The 17,709-nt window shown below is 53.6% G+C and overlaps 2 protein-coding genes across 12 annotated transcripts in view; one reads left to right on the top strand and one right to left on the bottom strand.

Moving 5' to 3' along the window:
• Window positions 1-5,156, top strand: part of C16h19orf44 (similar to human chromosome 19 open reading frame 44) — a 16,067-nt gene extending 10,911 nt beyond the window's left edge. For 2 of the 4 annotated variants that reach the window (XM_087587691.1, XM_087587692.1), the window contains exons 5-8: window positions 698-1,073; window positions 3,036-3,174; window positions 3,881-4,047; window positions 4,633-5,057. In XM_087587691.1, the coding sequence (XP_087443817.1) occupies window positions 698-1,073; window positions 3,036-3,174; window positions 3,881-4,007 (642 nt within the window). In that variant the 3' untranslated portion in view covers window positions 4,008-4,047; window positions 4,633-5,057. 4 annotated transcript variants of the gene reach the window in all.
• On the bottom strand, window positions 4,648-17,709 carry Cherp (calcium homeostasis endoplasmic reticulum protein). Of its 8 annotated transcripts, none has more exons than NM_001106064.1 (18): window positions 17,542-17,709; window positions 17,106-17,279; window positions 13,748-13,932; window positions 12,919-13,056; window positions 12,693-12,844; window positions 11,223-11,334; window positions 11,048-11,137; window positions 10,616-10,892; window positions 9,388-9,563; window positions 8,579-9,014; window positions 7,587-7,825; window positions 7,309-7,442; window positions 6,900-6,986; window positions 6,672-6,815; window positions 6,479-6,595; window positions 6,205-6,299; window positions 5,901-6,086; window positions 4,648-5,821 (listed from the first exon to the last, which is right to left on the bottom strand). In NM_001106064.1, the coding sequence occupies exons 1-18, from the start codon at window positions 17,564-17,566 to the stop codon at window positions 5,781-5,783; spliced, it is 2,808 nt and encodes a 935-aa protein (NP_001099534.1). In that variant the 5' UTR covers window positions 17,567-17,709; the 3' UTR covers window positions 4,648-5,780. The 8 variants fall into 8 exon arrangements, with proteins under 8 accessions (NP_001099534.1, XP_087443808.1, XP_087443810.1 ...); XM_087587682.1 differs by having other exon boundaries at window positions 4,995-5,821; window positions 11,223-11,367; window positions 17,542-17,618; XM_087587684.1 differs by having other exon boundaries at window positions 4,995-5,798; window positions 11,223-11,367; window positions 17,542-17,618.

The raw sequence follows: 17,709 nt of genomic DNA, 5'->3' as shown, positions 1-17,709 counted from the left end.
GTGTGTGTGTGTGTGTGTGTGTGTGTGTGTGTGTGTGTGTGCATCTGCATGTGAGTCTAGGAGATCCAGGTTGTTGGACTTGGCAGTGAGTACCTTTACCTGCTGAGCCATCTTCCCAGCCCACAGAGAGGATAGTTTTAATTATTTTCTTTGGGAAGATCAGGGGACAGGGTCTTACTCTGTAGTCTGGCCTGGCCTGAAACTAGACAGTCATCAGGCCTCTGCATTCCAAGTGATGAGATTGCATGTGTGATATACCTTGGCTGTCTTTATTTTTACTTTTTGGTTTTCTGAGACAGTGTCTTATATAGCCCAGGCTGGCCTTCAAATCAATATGTAGCTGAGGCTAGCCTTGAATTCCCGATCCTTCTGCCCCTGTCTCCAGAGTGCTGGGCTTACGGTGTGTACTGCTCTGCCTGGATTACTTCTTGTGTTTCTGAGGATCTTGCCGTGTAGCTCAGGCTAACCTAGAATCTGTGGTCCCTTCTGCCTGAATGCTGGGGTTACAGGTGTCTGCTGCTGTGACTGGCTAAAGGACGCACTGTTTAGCTCTCTCCTTCAGCTCTGTCACCCTCGTTCCTTTTAGGAGGAAGATTTTTTAAGGGAAGGAATTTCAGGCAGAAACTCCCCCCCCCCCCATCTGCTACTCGACTGGTAGCACAGAGGGCTGTGTGGCCCAAGAGTTCTGTGTTTTCAGGGTGTGACCACTGTGGTTGAGGATGAAGAGGATCTTACCACTGAGCATGAGATCTCAGAGCACCCGGGTGCCAGTTCTACAGCAGCTGTCTGGTCTCACAGTATGTCCAGTGCACGCTCCATGGAGACACCCACTGCACTCTCTGTAAGCCCAGTTTACTCGGAAGATTTTGAGCAGTTCTCTGGTCCCTTGGCCTTAGAGGAATCACTTGACAGGACTCTGGACACTTTGTCAAAGTTTTCATCTGGTGAACAGACAGATACTGTTTCCAGACAACCTCTGTCAAGGACAGAATGGGGCAGAGGTGTGACCAGAGTCGTGAAGGAGACAGCTGTGCAGACGCTTGACCCTGCCTTTGCCTACCAGTGGACCAAGGGTAAGTCGGGCCTGTGAGAACCTGGGTAGGCCCCTGTGGCGCTGTGGTGTCCTTGGGTGCAGGCTGTAATTTAAGAACGATAGCCTTATCTTTTCCTGTTCTAGATCCCAAATAATTGACACAAAGACCTATTAAGTTTACTAACAAGCTTTAAGCGCTGTGCCTGGGCAGATATTCATCTATTCCATGAACAGTTGTAGACATCTAAGCTGTCTACATCCCAGTCATGCTATCCTTCACCTTCAAAACAAGTCTCGCCCTGTCTTGTTCTGGTCCAAGTGTGTCCTCATGTCTGTTCTCTCATTGAGACCTCATGTCAGATCCCTTGATGACCTCATCACAACTCCTCATGGCCACCTCCCTATGGTCCTTCCCTTGCTTCTCTTGACCTGGGACCCTTGCTGAATCAGCTCTTTATTGAGATGATGGAAGACAATTGTTTCATAACATTGAGACCGAGATGCTTGACCACACCATAGTCCAGACTATAAACAGAAGTCGGCATAGAAGTCAAGACCAACTCCCAACACACCCTCCAATCTGGGCTGTTATCATTGCTGGCTTTAGGGGGAATTTTGGCACCCCATTTCCATTTCCTCTTCCCAGGAAAAGGGGTGGTGGCTATGATGTTCCCAGTGGCTTCCAATCATGGGAAGGCTTTGAAGTCTGAACACAGTTCAAGATGCCAGCACTGAGGCAGGGTGCTGCTGGCACCCAGGAGCCTGCTACAGGGAACACGGGGCCCTGGGGAAAGGACAGGGGGTATCCACCAGCCTGTCTGGCCGCCCTAGCTTTAGGTCCTCACTAGCTGCAGTCAGGACTTCACAGAAGTGGCAGGGGCTGCGTTGTCACAGGCCACATGTCTGACCTTAGTGGCGAACATATTCTGAAAGTAGCTCTTCTCATCATGCCCAGGACTTTCCAGATGTGTCTGTCCTTTCCAGTTGTGGTCTCTGGCTCCTCCTTTTCTGTCCAACACTGCTCTAGGCCTTTGTCTTAGCTGGTCAGCTGCTGATCCCTCCTTCTCTCCTGGGGACAATAGCTGCAGTCCTCACTTGAGAGCTTGTTTTGAATTTGGCACTTGTTGGTCTTACGGTTTGTCTGTTGAGACAAGGGTCTCAAGTGATCTAGGCTGGCTTCAAACTGCACTGGTATGAAGATAACCTTGAGCTGATCCTCCATGCTCAGCCTCCTGAGTGCTGGGATGATGGGGCTGCGCCACCACTCATGGTGCACAGGGTGCTGGGGATTGAGGGCTTTGTGCCAGGTAGGTGAGCTCTGAGGACTGAGCCACACCCAAGCCTGTCTTTGGGGGAAAATCTGAATTAGCTATTAAGAAAGTCAGCAGTGGGGGTTGGGGATTTAGCTCAGTGGTAGAGCGCTTGCCTAGGAAGCGCAAGGCCCTGGGTTCGGTCCCCAGCTCCGAAAAAAACCAAAAAAAAAAAAAAAAAAAAAAAAAAAAAAGAAAGTCAGCAGTGGGGATGGAGAAGACAGCTCAGTGGTGGGGTGCTTTTGTTCAAAGTATGAGGACCAAGGTTTGGAACTCTAGACCCCATGTAAGTGCTAGGTGACTGTGGTAGCTTACCTGGCCTCTCAGCCCCAGAAGGCAGAGTGAGAGGACCCAAAATAAAGTAAACATTTGTGGGGAGATTCCTCTTTCTCTCTCTCTCTCTCTCTCTCTCTCTCTCTCTCTCTCTCACACACACACACACACACACACACACACACACACACACACACACACAGAGGAAATTCATAGAAACAGCATGGATCTACCTGTGCACAAGTGGGCCTGGAGGCCAGGAGGATGAGGCAGGAGGATTTCTGGATCCCAGGAGCTCAAAGCAAACCTGGGTACCATGGTTTCCAGACTTGTTTCCAACAAATCAATAAGCAATCCATCCAGGAAACAGACTGGGCAGATACATTGTCATATATGTCATTGTCATATGTGTGTTCTAGAAGCCCTTGTAGCACCCTCAACAGCCTCTTTATCTTGGGCCAGCTGGTGGCATGGCAGCCATTGGACCTACTCTTGGAGGTGGTTATGTGGACCCAGTACCCATCGCCAGTCACATTATCAGCGCAGACGCTATAGAAGGTAACAGACCGCTGGGGGCCCATTCCTTCTTTTCAGTGCCTGGTTGTTCTAAGGGTCAACCCTAACCCTAACCCAAAAGCAATTCAGGGCTAATGGTCAACTCAGTGGGGGAACCCTGTGTCTAACTAACCCTGCCCAGAGGGACACTATTGGATCATTTTGCCCATGTCCAGTTCTGTTCCCTCCTTGGCCAATCCTAAGCCTATAATCAAAGCTACCTAGGCAGTTGAGTCAGGAGGATCACTTGAATGGACGAGTTTCTAGTGAATCTCTTTAAAAAAAAATGTTTTAATGTGTCTGTGGGGGTGGGTGTAGGGTATGAAGTTGCAGCACATAGCCCAGCCCCCTTTGCTTGAGTAGCAAGCATGTGACACCATGCCCAGCTACAGAGACTTTTCCTTATCTTTTTTTTTTTTTGGTTCTTTTTTTCGGAGCTGGGGACCGAACCCAGGGCCTTGCGCTTCCTAGGTAAGCGCTCTACCACTGAGCTAAATCCCCAGCCCCGACTTTTCCTTATCTTTAGTGGAGCTAGCTTGTATGTGGTTAATTCAGAGTGGAGACAAAGGAAGAGCTTCATTACTACTGAAGACAGACTGCCCCAAAAATACCATGTCTGGGAGGCTGGGCCACTGGGCCAAGAGGGCACAGGTAGCATCTGAAGACTCATGGTGCTGGGCAGCCACTGAGTGACATGGGTTGGATGTAGCCCTGACAGCCTACAGCCCTGCAGTGCTGGCGTTGAACGACATGCTGAAGCAGCAGCTGAGCCTGACGCAGCAGTTCATCGAGGCCAGCCACCACCTGCACCACTCCCTCCTGCGGTCCCTGGATGAGGACTCATTTCACTACCACACCTTGGAGGAAGCAAAAGAGGTAACTGCTGCCCAGCTACATCTCCCAGCCTGGAGGAGAGGTCACATCAGAGATGACTCATGGCTGGCAGTGAGCTTGGGCTGTCTGGACTCTTAGGCTGCGGCTCCACACGGATGTGGACACTGGCAGGAACGGGTCCTGTGCCCTTCCAGACAGTGTGGCAGCTGCCTCTCTTAGGACTCTGACTGGAGTTTGGTCTCCTGGGGATTGAGGTCAGGTCATTAGGCCTAGTAGGGAGCCATCTTATAGGCCCCACATTATTTCTGGTGGGTCTTGGCTGGCTCAGAACTTTCCATCCCCTGGGCTCAGCCTTCCAAGTGCTGGGATCCCAGTGTGTGCAGCTTCTAAAACCAGTTCACCATGAGATATTTAACGTGGCATCTCCAGCCTCTTACCCTAGACTGCCCTCTTTCCAGTCTGACCATGTTATCTGTTATCTGTACCCAGTGTGGCTTTTCACCCCAGGACATCTTGAGTGTAGCACCATGGCCTTTCTTGGGCCACTGTGCGTGAGGGCACCCTGGAGCAGTATCTCCCAGTTTCCTGTGTGCATGCATCATGTTCTTTATGTTCTATGTCCTACAGTACATTAGGTGCCACAGGCCTGCACCCCTGACCATGGAGGCTGCCCTGCAGGAGGTGAGGAAGGAGCTTGAAGTCCACCTCGACATCAATGACAGCCATGTGGAGGCAAGCAAGGCTGCAGCTCTCCCCGCTGAGCCCATAGACGGACTCTAAGCTCCCATCTGCCCAGCTGGCTGCTGAGGACACAGCCGTGGACCCACCACAGGGCAGTGGTGCAGGATGGGGCCAGCCATGAGCCAGTGTGACAGACAGACAGCATGTGCCAGGCATATCAGTCATCCAGGACGGGACCAGCTGCCCCATGAGAACACGCCATGCAGGGGCTGAGCACCCTGGGGCACCTCACCCACAGCTGGAGGAAATCTTTTACAAAAGGCTTTATTGGAAGGCAAAACAGTAAAATCCACAATCAATTGTTAACAGCACAGGTGTATCTGCTTGTTTATCCTGAGTCAGACACATCTGAACATCATAGCTATGAGAAATCTAAAACAAAAATCAAGTGTCTTAAATGGTACTGAAAAGTTGTAGGACTCTGCATTTTATTGAAAAGAATGTTTCAAAAGTTTGTGTACAAACAATGGCACCAGGCTGCTCCTTAAACAACAGCACAGGAGGTGCTGGCTGGCTGGAGCCCAGCACTCCATGCTCTGCGCTGGTATTGGCTTCCCCAGGCAGAAGCCCCAAGCTGAGGTGCTGCACTAGGTGGAGGGGCTCCGGAGGCCATCTTCCCCTGACCCACCAGAACTTAGCCCAGTGTCAGAAGCTATGTCCAGGTAATAGAGGCAAACAGCTAACATTTATGGAAATGGATGGTAAAAATACAACTAAACGATGAACTGAGTCAGGCAGGAGTCAGATGATCCCTGCCTCAGGGGTCAGTACTTGTTTTTCCTAACACAAAACCAGGTGGAGCCTTCTGACCTCTGCAGCTCAGAGGCCAGGCTATTCTGGTTGCCACACTCAGTGCAAGGCAGCCTTCTCACTACTGGGCTCTAGGCTGTGCAGCACTATGGGTGGGACTTGGGCTCTGGGCTGGGGGGTGGTGTTGAGTTTTGCTATCTGGGCACTGCGAGTGGTATCTGCAGCACCTCCTCCAGGGCAAACGCAGGACAAGCCCTTCCACACTGTGAAGCTGAGGCCTGTGGTCAGTCTTCCTTCTCTTCCTTTCGCGCCCCAAACGTGGAAACTGTATGAGAACAGGGCTGTCACCCCCACCTTTCCCACAGAAAGCTAAGCCTGCCGTGCCCACCCACACCTATACTCACATTCATCTCGGGCCTTCATTCGAGCAATGAAGGAGTAGCTCTTATTGCGGCGGTAGTTCTCATATGGGTCATCCAGGGCCACGCCCACACCCTTGTACTGGTCCCATTTATCTCGGACATCACCACCCTTAATGGGGTCCTGGATGCCCTGCTCCTTTGCACCGAGGCCACCAGACCCGCTCCAGCCTTCAGAGAAGAAAAAACACACGAGGTGGGGTGTGACCATGTCCCCTGGGACATGAACCCCCAGCAGTATCCCAACATATGGTTAGGCAGGGAGCTGGCACTGGTCGGGTCTACTCACCCATCTTCACCAGCATCTGGTGGCCTTTATTCTCTTCTCCAAGCCTTGAGTCTGGTATGGGAGGTGCTGAGTTAGAACCCAGGCCGGCTGCAGAGCTGGAATGAAGAGACACTCTCTAAGCTTTAACCTCTACAACAGGCCCCTGAGCACTGAGAGCAGTCAGTCAGTTAAGCATTGAGGGAAAAGGCTGTGGGTTGGCCCAGTGGTGGGAGGGGTGCCACCCCACTCTTTAGCAACAGGGGTATATTTGACAACTTCCACACTTGTGGCTTACGGTGGGGTGGGGCTCCGGGACCTGGAGCGACGCCGCCTCCCAGGGGAGTATGACTTGGACCTGGACCTAGACCTGGAGCGTGAGCGGCTTCTGGAGGAACGTGACCGGCTGCGGCTTCTGTGGGGGCAACAGGACAATGGGGCATGGGCAGGAATAGTGCTCCCGGGTTTTCTGAGGTTCCCCATGTGCCTACCTGGACCTGGAGCGGGAGGAAGAGCGGGACCGAGACCGGGATCGTGAGCGGGAGGAGGACCTTGAGGACTTGGAGGATCGTGAGCTGGAGCGAGATGAGGAACGGCCTCGGCTCTTGGACCGGCTGTGTGACCTGGAGGGGCCACTGCAGGGAAATGCCACAGTGAGGACGGCAGTGAACAGCAACCACATGCCACAATGGCAGCCCCATGAAACGAGCACAGCTCACCTGTTCCTCTTCTCCTGGCCCTTGCGCCGCCGTGCCCGCATCTTAGCTCGAAAGAATTCATAGAGGCCATTCTGCTCCCAGCCCTCGCTGCATGACATGGTCCCCATGAGAGGCTTGCGTCAGCCCCCAAGGACCACAGTGGCCAGGAAGGGGGTCCCTTGCACTAGGAAGCTAACCAAGAGGTAGCTGGGGTTCTGCTGGGTCTCCAGCCCTCCCCCCAAATCCCAGGAGACCTCCTATCATGCCCATTGCTGTTCTTAGTGTCTGCTGTGGCAGGCTGGGCCGAGGCTGGATGCTACAAGGCCATCACTCCAGGCCCAATGCAGTGTGCAGAGGAAGAAGTCCTCATCTGCCGGACAGACTTAGTGGGTGGGGGCTCAGCCAGGCCTTGGGGCACCAACTTCCCTACCTGTTCCTTGGTCTGTCATGGGAGGGTGGGCTGTAGAAGGCTTCCACAGCTGCAAGTAGCCTCTCACTGGGAGGCATGGGGGGTGGCAGGCGGATGTCTTTGGGGTCCAGAGGCTTGTACTCATGGTCCTCCAGCTGTAGGAGAACATGGCTGTTGCCTGGGTCCTGAGGAGTCCTACTTGGCCACCCAGTGGAATTTAGCAAGGCAGGAACTCAGCGTGACAATACCAGTATGCCCCACTCCCATGTTCAACCTCCCGGGTCAGGGCCCAGTATCACCTTCACAAGGGGAGCCATTAACCCCGCTGGAAGATCGAAGTAGGGCACATTGGGGACCAGGCTGGGGTCATCATGGTTGATGTGAGGTGGGCCCTGTCGCCGCATGTGGGGGGGCTGGCCATTGAAGCCGTGGGGAGGAGGGCCAAAGTCAGGGTGCTGGGGCCCAGCCCAAGGCGGGTGCTCATTGATCCCAGGGTGTGGCATGCGGTGGCCAGGATGGTGATGAGGGGGTCCCATGTCTGTAAAACAAAACGTTATCTCCAGCTGGCTAGGGTAATCAAATCAGGCAAAAGGGCCATCAGGATTCTGCAAAGGAGTAAGACAGAAGCTGGCTTGGGGGTCTGGAACTCTCACAGACACGGGTGTAGCTAAGGGGACTCAAGCAGCTTGAAGGACCTCTACAGCATGCTGTGGCAGCAAGCTGAACAAATGTGCTGAGGCCTTCTTTACCAGGACCTGAGCACCGATGAGCTAGTATCTGGCCTCAAAGGGTAACTTTAAAGCTAGGTCGCTGATGGACGCCAGCCCAACTGCCTGGGGTCCTTTGAAGACAGCAATAAGGACACAGGCAGAGGGAAGCTTTTTTGAGGAAGGCCAGCCCTGAGCCCTGTGGAGTTAGCACTGAGATACATCCTTGTCTGCGGCTTCCGTGTGCAGCTCAGGCTGCCAGCAGCCCAGAGACATAGGCAAAGCCTCAGGCAAGCAAGCGGCCAGGCCAGCACGGCCAGGGTACAAAAATGGTAGTTGAAGTACTGACTGGCAAAGTCTGGCTGGCTGCTCATGGCCTGTGTGCCAAGAGCACCAGGGATGCCTTAGCACCTCTGGCAGGGGGCCTGGCTCCTAGCACATGTGGGTGTAGAATGGAGGCTCACTGTCCCTCTCTGCCCATTCCACACCCGCCCTATGCTTGTCACGTCCACAGCACTAACAGGCAGATGCAGAGAGGCAGGCAGGAGACACCCACAGGGGACTATCCTACACTGCCTACTCACCTGCGGGGAAGTCTCCCTGGGGATAGTCAAAGCGGTGAGGGTAGGGTGGCCGCTCAAAAGGGTGACGAGGGGGGAAGTCATCCTGCATGAAGCGGGGCGGGAAACGGTTGAAGTTGTGGGGATGTGGAGGCTGGTTGAACTGTGGGTGCTGCTGGTGGGGTGGGAAGGGCCCACGGAAGTGGGGAGGTCGCTGCATCCGGAAGGGTGGCTCACGCTGGGCACCACCCCAGGGTGGTGGCTCATGTTGATTGTTCCATGGTCCTTCAAACTGGTTATTCCAATTAGGGTCTGGCTGGTTGTTCCACGGAGCATCTCGCTGCCCATTCCAACCAGGGTCTCCTCGCTGCTCACCCCACATGCCCTCATGGCTGTTGTTCCAGGGTGGGCAATGGGGTGGTCCACCTTGGTGGTGTGGGTATGGGGGTTGCTCAGGGGGCTGCAAGGCAAAGCATAGATGTGACCACTGTGTGGTCTGGAGTTAACTACCTCACCCCAGGTCCTAACTGCACATCTGTCCAAGGCTCTACTGTCCTTCAGCCACTATGGCTGTGCCCACCTGCTACCCCACAGGACCCCACTTAGGTGCAAGCAGCCCCACTCCCTCCACCCCCTACCCCGAGAAAGGGCTTTTTTGTGCAGCCCTGGCTGTCCTGGAACCAGATCTGTAGACCAGGCTGGCCTCCAACTCAGAGATCTGATTGCCCCTGCGCCTTGAGTGCTGAGATTAAAGGCATGTGACACCACTCCTTAACGTGAGCAGGCTTTTGACTCAGCCAAGCGTGTATACCCCAACAGATATGAGGAAGTACCTGTTGTTGACCCCACGGAGCAACCGGATGAGGCTGATCAAACCAAGGAGGCTTGTTTGGTGGGATCTGCTCATGAGGGCCAGGACCTCGAGGGCCAGCAGCTGCAGGATCCTGGACACCTGCTGAGGTGTCATACTCTGAAGAGCCAGGCATCTGGATGGGAGGCTTGTTGTCATCTAATACAGGTGACAGGCAGTGAGAGGAGGCCAGTCAGCAGGAGAGGCTGCTGACCCTCAAGCACCCCCAAGCCAGCCCATGACAGGGCTTACTTTCTAAGCTCACTGGAAGCCACCACTGTCAATGTCACCACCACCACCACCACCACCACCACCACCACCACCACCACCACCACCGTCATCTTCTAGAGATGCAAGGGGACATTCTCCATGCTCATGACGTGTCGTGTCTGTCTTGTCTATTATTCTCAGAATTACTGTTACTTTTAAGTAATAGCTGTGTGCTTACAAGCGTGCACCAGTGCATGCATGGTGGTCAGAGGGCAACTTTTGGCAGCAGGTTCTCTCCTGCCTCCCTGTGGACTCTAGGGCTCAAACCAAGGTTATCAGACCCTGGAAACATGTTTGTGCCTGCCGAGCCATCTTCTGGCACACCATCAGTTTCAGAGTCTTTCTGTGAATCTGGAGCTCAGTAACCATCCAAATGAAGTCCTTACATGTGCACAGGAAGCACTTTACTGACTGAGCCATCCCCGTAGCCCCAGTTAAAATGGGGAATGTTCTGAGGTACGGTTCAGGTTGGCCTGGAACTTACAGGTTTTCCTGCCTCAGGCTCAGGAATGAGGTAACAACCATGAGCTATCATTCAGGCTAGAACTCTTCTGAGATACCGATTCCTGCCCTTCATCCCAGTCTGGTCTAAAATCTCCCTGCCTCAGCTTCCCAGCTGCTCATTTCAGATCTTATCCAGGTTTCTTCAGACGTGGTACTTTACACACATACACATGCACACTACAAACACTAGAGACAGACATGTAACATATGTGTATGTTTAGGACTCTGCTGAGCCCACCAGCCCTGAACCATGCTTTTAACCATGCACCAAGTGTGGATCAAGGCACAAACCCGTCAGGAGTGTTTACCTGGCCTGGACACAAAAGCAGATCAATCTCGGCCCAGCAGTGGGCCGGCCGTGGAGCACATGTCCAGGAGGAAGAGTGCTCTCTGCCATTGCGGGAAGTTGGCGTCAAGAGGCGGAGGGAACCTCATACCTGGCTGGGTAGTTGGTGGGATGGTAGGGGCAGGTGCTGAGGCTGGTGGTGGTGCTGACGGTGGGGGCGTGGCCTTCACGTCGGCTTCCATCGGAGGCAGCTGAATCTGTGGCTGTGGCGGCTGCTGTGGCGGCTGCTGCTGTTGCTGCTGCTGCTGCTGCTGCTGGGCCAGGCTGCTGACAAACTCCTCATGCTGTGTCTTGAGGCTCTGGATCTGCTGCTGGAAGGCCAGCTGCACAGGCTGCACCACTGATGAGTACTCATTGATGAGAGTCGCCTGGTGGGGAAGGACAGGAGCACTGCCACTCAGAACCAGCCAAGGATCCCCAGAGCCAAAGGCTGTGTGAAATGCAACCAGACTCAGCAATGAAAACATCAGTGCGCAGTTTCAAATGTCCTGATGATGGGCGGCCCCTGCTGTGTGGTGCTCACCTGGTATTGGCCAAGTCCCAGGGCGGGGCTCTGCAGCTGCTGAATGATGGAGTCATCAAAGTAGCCGTTCTTCTCCCAGAGCTGTAGGAGCTGGTGCAGAGGGAGACTTGTTAAACAGAGCTCATCTCACCCAGCCGCCTACTTGCCCAAGCACCCAGACCCAGCAGCTCCATACCCGGGCAATCTTCTGCTGTTTGTCCTCCTCCACTGCCAGGAAGCTGGTGCAATAGATGGGCACTACCACCTTCTGCAAGGCAGCCAGCAGCTCCCGGGCCTGCTTGCGCTGGCTGTGAGGGAGAGACCTTCCGCGCGTCAGGGCCCTGGGGCAGGACCCAGCCACGCACCCGTTACCATGCGGCTGTGGCCACAGCACCCTCTCCTTAGGAAATGGCCCCCAACCCAACAGGGCAATGGCTAGATTATCTACAATGTAGGTGCCTTGTCTTGGGAAACAGAGGGATTGTGTGCACCCCAGGGCTATTCAGAACAAGACCTTCACTATCAGAAGGGTCCATCAGAGCCCTTGCATGTGTGTAAAGGATGAAACTGGGCTGCTGTGGTTAGGACCTGGTCACCACCATGCACAAGCAGGTTCAACAATCTGCTCAGTAGGGATTACCCAGCCTCATAGAGCCACTGGGAAGGCTACCTGGAGTCTAACCACCCATGAGGGTTGTGGCCAACCCAGGGCACAGCATTTGCCTGCCATGTGCAAGGTCCTAGCTTGCATGCCCAGTGTCACTGAGGGGGACAAAGGGGAAGAAGCAGCCAAAGGAGGCCCTTCCAGCTGTGCAGTATGGTAGATCCAGGCCTCTGGAATGGTAATGGTTCAGCAAGACAGCCCATATGCAGGCAGAGGCTAGAAGCTTCAGCTCCCAAAGCTGAGGTCAAAGGGCAGCAAGGGTTGGCTAGGAAGTAGGCAAGAGAAAGCTGAGGAGGCCAGAGCTTTGTGTGAACCCGGTGAGGAGTGTCCCAGGGAGGAGAAGAGAGGTCATCTGCAGAGGCCCTACCGTAAGAGGCAGGAACAAGACACCTCTAGAGGAAAGAGTACAAGGCAGAAGGGTGTGGACCGCAACACTGCTGCTCCTCTCCCAGCTTGACAGGGAGGGGTGGCATGGAAACAGGGAGAGAAAGACCAGCTTCTCCTAATCTTGTGGGAGTCATATACATTTATCCTGCCTTCATGACCATGCTGAAAGACAGAGGGCGGCCAGCCTAGCTGACTGTCAGCATGTGTCACTAGGGTGAGACCTCTGCACCTGTCTTTGACCAGAGTTCTGGACTCCAGTTTCCTTCATCAACTTCACCCGCTGGTCATGCAGAGACACACCTACCAGGCCCCAGGAGTCTGGAGCCATACACAGTGCAAAGATAAGTCTGGTGGACAGAGGATCAGCAAAGGTAGCCCCGAGGACAGGGAAGAACAGAGTCACCATAGTGCATCAGCCAGGTGTCTGTGCAGATGGAAGCAGGCACATGATGGCTACAGAGGCAGTAGAGCCCAAGGTCTGCCTTGTTGGGGTGCCAGCCACTGTACTGGGAAGGCAAGCATTTGACCCGTGTGCAAGTGCAGCAAGGGTGGGGACTGGGTAGGCTGGAGGGACCCTGACGGGGTGGGCTAGGAACCAAGTGGTGAAACACTTACCAGTGGTGCAGCACGTCGTTGATCAGATAGATGAGGTGCAGCCGCAGCTCAAAGTGTGCGCCATCAGCAGTGATTCGGTTGCGCAGGTGGCCCGCCATTAGCTCACAATGTGGCGGGGACTTGGCATTGCTGAACATCCAGTTCTTCCCAGCCTGAGAGTCACGCCAGGGTGAGTGGGTGGTCAGTCAGGCAGGTGACAACACCCCCACCCCACACTGAGCCTCACCGAGATGGCATCCTTTGTGCAGGTGTCAATGATGGGCTGTAGCAGGTTGTCAAACTCGCTCATGTCCAGCTGTGTCTCTTCCAGCAGCTTCTGCATCTGCTGCTCTACTGCATGTGCCACGGCTGTCGTTACTTGCTCCTGGGAAGACCATGAGGGACAGGTGGTATGAGTAGGGCCCTTGCACAAACACTTACGTCTGTCTTTACCTACACCAAAGCCTGTGACAGTCCACCATCACAGCAGGCAAGACAGCCAGAGGACAGAGCTGTCCTCAGCTAACAGGAAAAAGTGAAGTCAAGGAAGCAGGGTGCTCATGGATCACTTAAGCGCAGCAGTCGAGGAGGAAGGGCTAACACATGTAGTAGATGCCTGTGACCCTTGCACTTGGGAGGTGAGAGCAGTCTGGGGGAGATGCTGTCTCAAAATCACACCAAACTAAACACAAGTAAATGGTAGGTATTGGCCACCAAGCTGGTTAAGAGTAGAGGCCAGTTCTGCTGTCCAGGACTTCACTGTCCAGTCTATGACTTGTGGCAAACATCCGTGCGTGCTGTGTGATGGTGGTAAGGAAAGAAACCCTGAGTGGGGCTGGCACTTCCTGTGTCTGCTCCTTCATTTCAGGTAGCTCATCCCTATAGAATTAAGCAACCAGCCTAAAAGACAGGGCCAATAAGGTCCCTCCCTACTCATTAAGACTGGGAGGTACCTAAGCCACCGTGTGGTGGCATCCACAATGGGTACAAGTTCACTGAGTGACGCCTGTGGATGACCCACAGACCTACTGGAAGGTGAGTGACTCCAGGGTCACTGGCACCACAGGCAGGCATACCTGGCGCAGGGCCAGCAGGTGCTGCTCCTGCTGCTGGAGACTCCACTGGCTCTGTTGGATGAGCTCGTCCATTGATGGGGTGCCCTGAGCCGGAGTGAGGGACGCGGTGGGAGCCAGCGGAGGTTGTGGCAGAGGGGGCATGGCTGAGGTGGGCTCCAGTTCTGGGGCCTGCTGCTTGCAGATGACTAACAGGAAAGAGATGGGCCCTATGAGTTCAGGTTCTCCTCTGTAATGCATCAGGCTTGGCCTCCAGAGAGGGCCTGATGGAGGAAGCCAGATCCCACTGTCCAGCTCACAGGGCTACCCTGCCCGACACTGCCCAAGCTTCCTTTGTTGTGCCTGGTCTCCATGGATACCCTCAGAGCTGCCGTCTCACTGTCCCTAGACAGGTTGAACCTTTCCATCTTCCCTGACCAAGCTACTATGGACTGCAGGCCATTACCAGTGCTAGAGATGTGGCACTTCTCCCAAGGGTGTGTCTGTCTCATGCCACTGGCTCCAAATCTCCCCTTCACTCAAGACAGTCAGCATTCTGGAGGTCTGGCCAGCATACATAGGGCTGAAGTGCCCCAAGACCAGTCCTATCTCTTGTGGTGATCCTCCCAATCTACAGTCTTTGACTAGCCCTTGGACTAGCTTGAACCACCAGCAACACCCTGGTATGACAGTATCTGAGGTTGGCATGTACCCAGACAATGTATCAGTGTGTCTTACCTACTCGCAGGTAAGGCTTTAACAATATGGCCTCCTTACTCTCTACTTCTGGGACCTGCCCAGACTCAACTGAACATAGCCACACTCTTCAGGAGCCCCTGAAACTCATCCAAAACAAATGACCTTTGGATAAAAGCAAAGAAGTAGGGCTTGGGGACAGGTGTCACTTGGGTCTTAATAACACCCCACACGTCTGCCTGGTTTAAGCTCAAGATCTCATACTCCTTCGGGAGCCTCCACTATGGAGAAGTCGCCGAGGGTCATCACTTTCACAGCCTTAGGCTTCTCAAAACCACTGCACTGCTTCCCAGCCTAGTACAGCAACCCACTCTGATAAACGGTATACATACCCCTTACATGCAATGCCAACCACATGCACTCTTCCACATCACTGCTATCAACCTGCCTTTGCCTGTATCACACCTAATAAGAAACTGTGTCCTACACCAGAGTGGGCCTCTACCACAGCAGGCAAAGTGGCCTGTGAGCAGCCTTGAGTGTCAATTGCTATGGAATAAGCAACACCACACAGCTCCCATTTTTTTTTTTATGCTTTTTTTTTTGGTTCTTTTTTTCGGAGCTGGGGACCGAACCCAGGGCCTTGCGCTTCCTAGGCAAGCGCTCTACCACTGAGCTAAATCCCCAACCCCAACAGCTCCCATTTTTATTGTACTCTACAAACACAAGACCATGGCAGAGGTGGACTAGAATCCTTTTTTTCCCAGAGAAGGTTTCTCTGTGTAGACTATCTTGGAAACTCTGCACACCAGGTTAGCCTTGAACTCACAGAGATCCACCTGCCTCTGCCTCCCTAGTGCTGGGATTAAAGGTTATCTACCACCACACCCAGCTGGACCAGTCCTTTACTACAGTTCTTGCAAAGTGGGTTTAGTTGACCTGTAGCCCTTTCTGAGTCTCATTACTTCTAAGCAGGGCTCATAGCTCCTCAGCAAAGCAGGTTCTCTCTATTCTATGTCTCCCTTGTGCCAAAACCCAAACTGTCTTGACTTCCACCACGCACCATGGTCAGCCCACCCACGTCCCTGTAATGTTCGATATATCCCGTTACGGTTTGGCTGGCAGAATGTCCTCTTGCCTCTTAATCCCTAATGTGCCATAGGTTACATGTACTCTCCCTTTCCTGGTATAATTTTAAGTCTACCACCTGAACTGTCCAGGGGTGGGCACAGGCTTCCTGTGCAGCTCTCAGGGATATATGCTAAGGCACTGTCTAAACTCTTACCCATCCTCAAAGGCTCTACCTTTGACCCCTCCTGCCCTCCATGCTCACAGTTGCCACCCTTCCTAACTCTAGCCTGGCCAACCTAGCACACACTGTTGCAACTTGTTTCAGCCTCCATCTGCTTTAGGATGGCTATGAACTTGGTGCTCTGGAGCTAGGAAATGACCTCTCTAAACATGCACGAAGACACAAACACCCGGATGGTGATGTCAAACTGCCAACTTCTACAACTGAACAGGAACCAAAACCTTAGGACTGATAGACTCTAGCCCTACCCGACCTTGGCATACGAAAACCTCCTCAGTTCACAGATGTGGTGCCTCCTCTCTGAACACACATCTTCTTCAAGTCTCTGTGCTCCACGGGCTGTCCGTACTACAAGCTTTCTATTAACCACTCGCAATATGTTGTTAGAGTCCAATAAAGTGTGCTTGGCATGAGAGGGCTGAGGCTCAGCAGCCATCACTTTGACTACCCATTGGCTGTGCAAGTCCAGACACTTATTTCCATAGTTTATTCAGAGACCAGAGAGCTACCCCAGATCTAACAGATGTGAGTTCTGCTATCAGGACTCATAACATCTACTGTTACTAATTCAGAACTGGTCTACGCTTGCAACCTCACCACCTGAAAAGCTGCCGAAAGGTTGCTTTGTTTGGAAGATAGGCTGGATAGCATACTGCCAGGCTAACCTGGGTTACATTGTGAGGCCCTCAAAGACCTGCTGTGCTGCTTTGCTCTTTTGCCTTTGTTTCTTTGATGCAGAGTCTATGTAGCCTTGCCTGTACTGGAACTGTACAAACTGGCCACAAACTCAGAGACCCACCCGCCTCTGCCTTCTGAGAGCTAGGGTTAAAAGGGTGGTCCACTGTGCCTGGCTCTAAATTTTTTATTTCTATTTTTTATCACGTTTTTCTTAATGTTCAAATCTCCGAGACCGTAGCCAGCCTAGTTTACAAAGCTAGCTCCATGACAATCAAGGCTACACAGAGAAAGCCTATCTTGAAAGCCGAAAAAAAGAAATGGGAAAACGTTGCAAAAACTAAAGGGGAAGCTTTTTGATCTATGCATTGGAAACGCAGAAAACTATGATCTCAGCTTGCAGAAGGCGATGCACAGTTTGAACAGTTCCTACCTTCCTGCAGATCCAAAATTGCTTCTGCAAATACAATCCAGGGACCAGACCGCCCCGCCCCCCCCTCCCAAGCCCAGCAAGAGAATCTATGATATAGTCTCCTTATAACACACAGACCCAGCAGTCTATCTTGGTACAGGACTCCGGGAAGGACAGAAGGAACAGCCGCTCTGCTCTGCAGAGGAAACATGCGACTCCAAAGAAATTGGCTGCGACTGGGTCCCGCATCGAACCCCTAGGCGGCAGAGGACCGGAGGGGAACTCACGCTGCTGCTGCTCCAGCGCCAGCTTGCACTTGTAGTAACTGTAGAACTCGCCTCCGAACAGAAACGAGAATTTAGGGTTGTCCTTCTGCTTCTCCATCGTCATTTTCTCAAACTCCGGTCCGTTACGAGCCACAAACTGAGCGAGCTTGTCGATGACATTTCGAAGCTCCTGATCTGCAGAACAGAGGAAAACGTGTCAGTGAGGGCAGCCCGACCCGGGGACTGGGCAGGGGTCCTCTAGAGCTAGGCGGTGGTGTACGGGTCCTGACTAGGGCCAAGCGCGCGCCAGGAATGCGGGGACCCACGGAGAGGCCGAGGGAGGAGCGGCGAGGCCGCAGCGCACTCCGTCACCAGCACAGCAACGCGGGGAGGCACGGCCGGCCGGCCGGGGTACACGAGAAGAACCCAACGATCTCCGCTCAGGAATGGGCCTTACCGTCTGGCGGCAGCGGCATCTCCATGGCTGCAGCCGCTGGGAACGTCCTCCGCCGCCTCACGATCGCCTACCAGCACGGGCCGCAGAAGCCGGCCGGAAGTGGCGCGAAGGGAGACGTTTACGACGGCCTCGCGGGCCGCTTCGCGCGCCATTTACGGCTGTCGCTGG

This window comes from Rattus norvegicus, chromosome 16, assembly GCF_021556685.1.
Source record: "Rattus norvegicus strain SHRSP/BbbUtx chromosome 16, alternate assembly SHRSP_T2T, whole genome shotgun sequence".
Taxonomy (NCBI): Eukaryota; Metazoa; Chordata; class Mammalia; order Rodentia; family Muridae; genus Rattus; species Rattus norvegicus.
Note: the sequence above shows the minus strand (reverse complement) of the source record. Positions and strands in the feature narration are given on the sequence as shown.

Excerpts from the sequence above, each read along its gene's own strand:
- Cherp (XM_087587682.1), bottom strand. The coding sequence starts at position 17,566 with ATGGAGATGCCGCTGCCGCCAGACG. Across the intron at positions 13,933-17,105 it reads GGCGCTGGAGCAGCAGCAGC|TCATCTGCAAGCAGCAGGCC; the intron begins GTGAGTTCCCCT and ends CTTTCCTGTTAG. Across the intron at positions 5,822-5,900 it reads AATGAAGGCCCGAGATGAAT|TTTCCACGTTTGGGGCGCGA; the intron begins GTGAGTATAGGT and ends GTTCTCATACAG.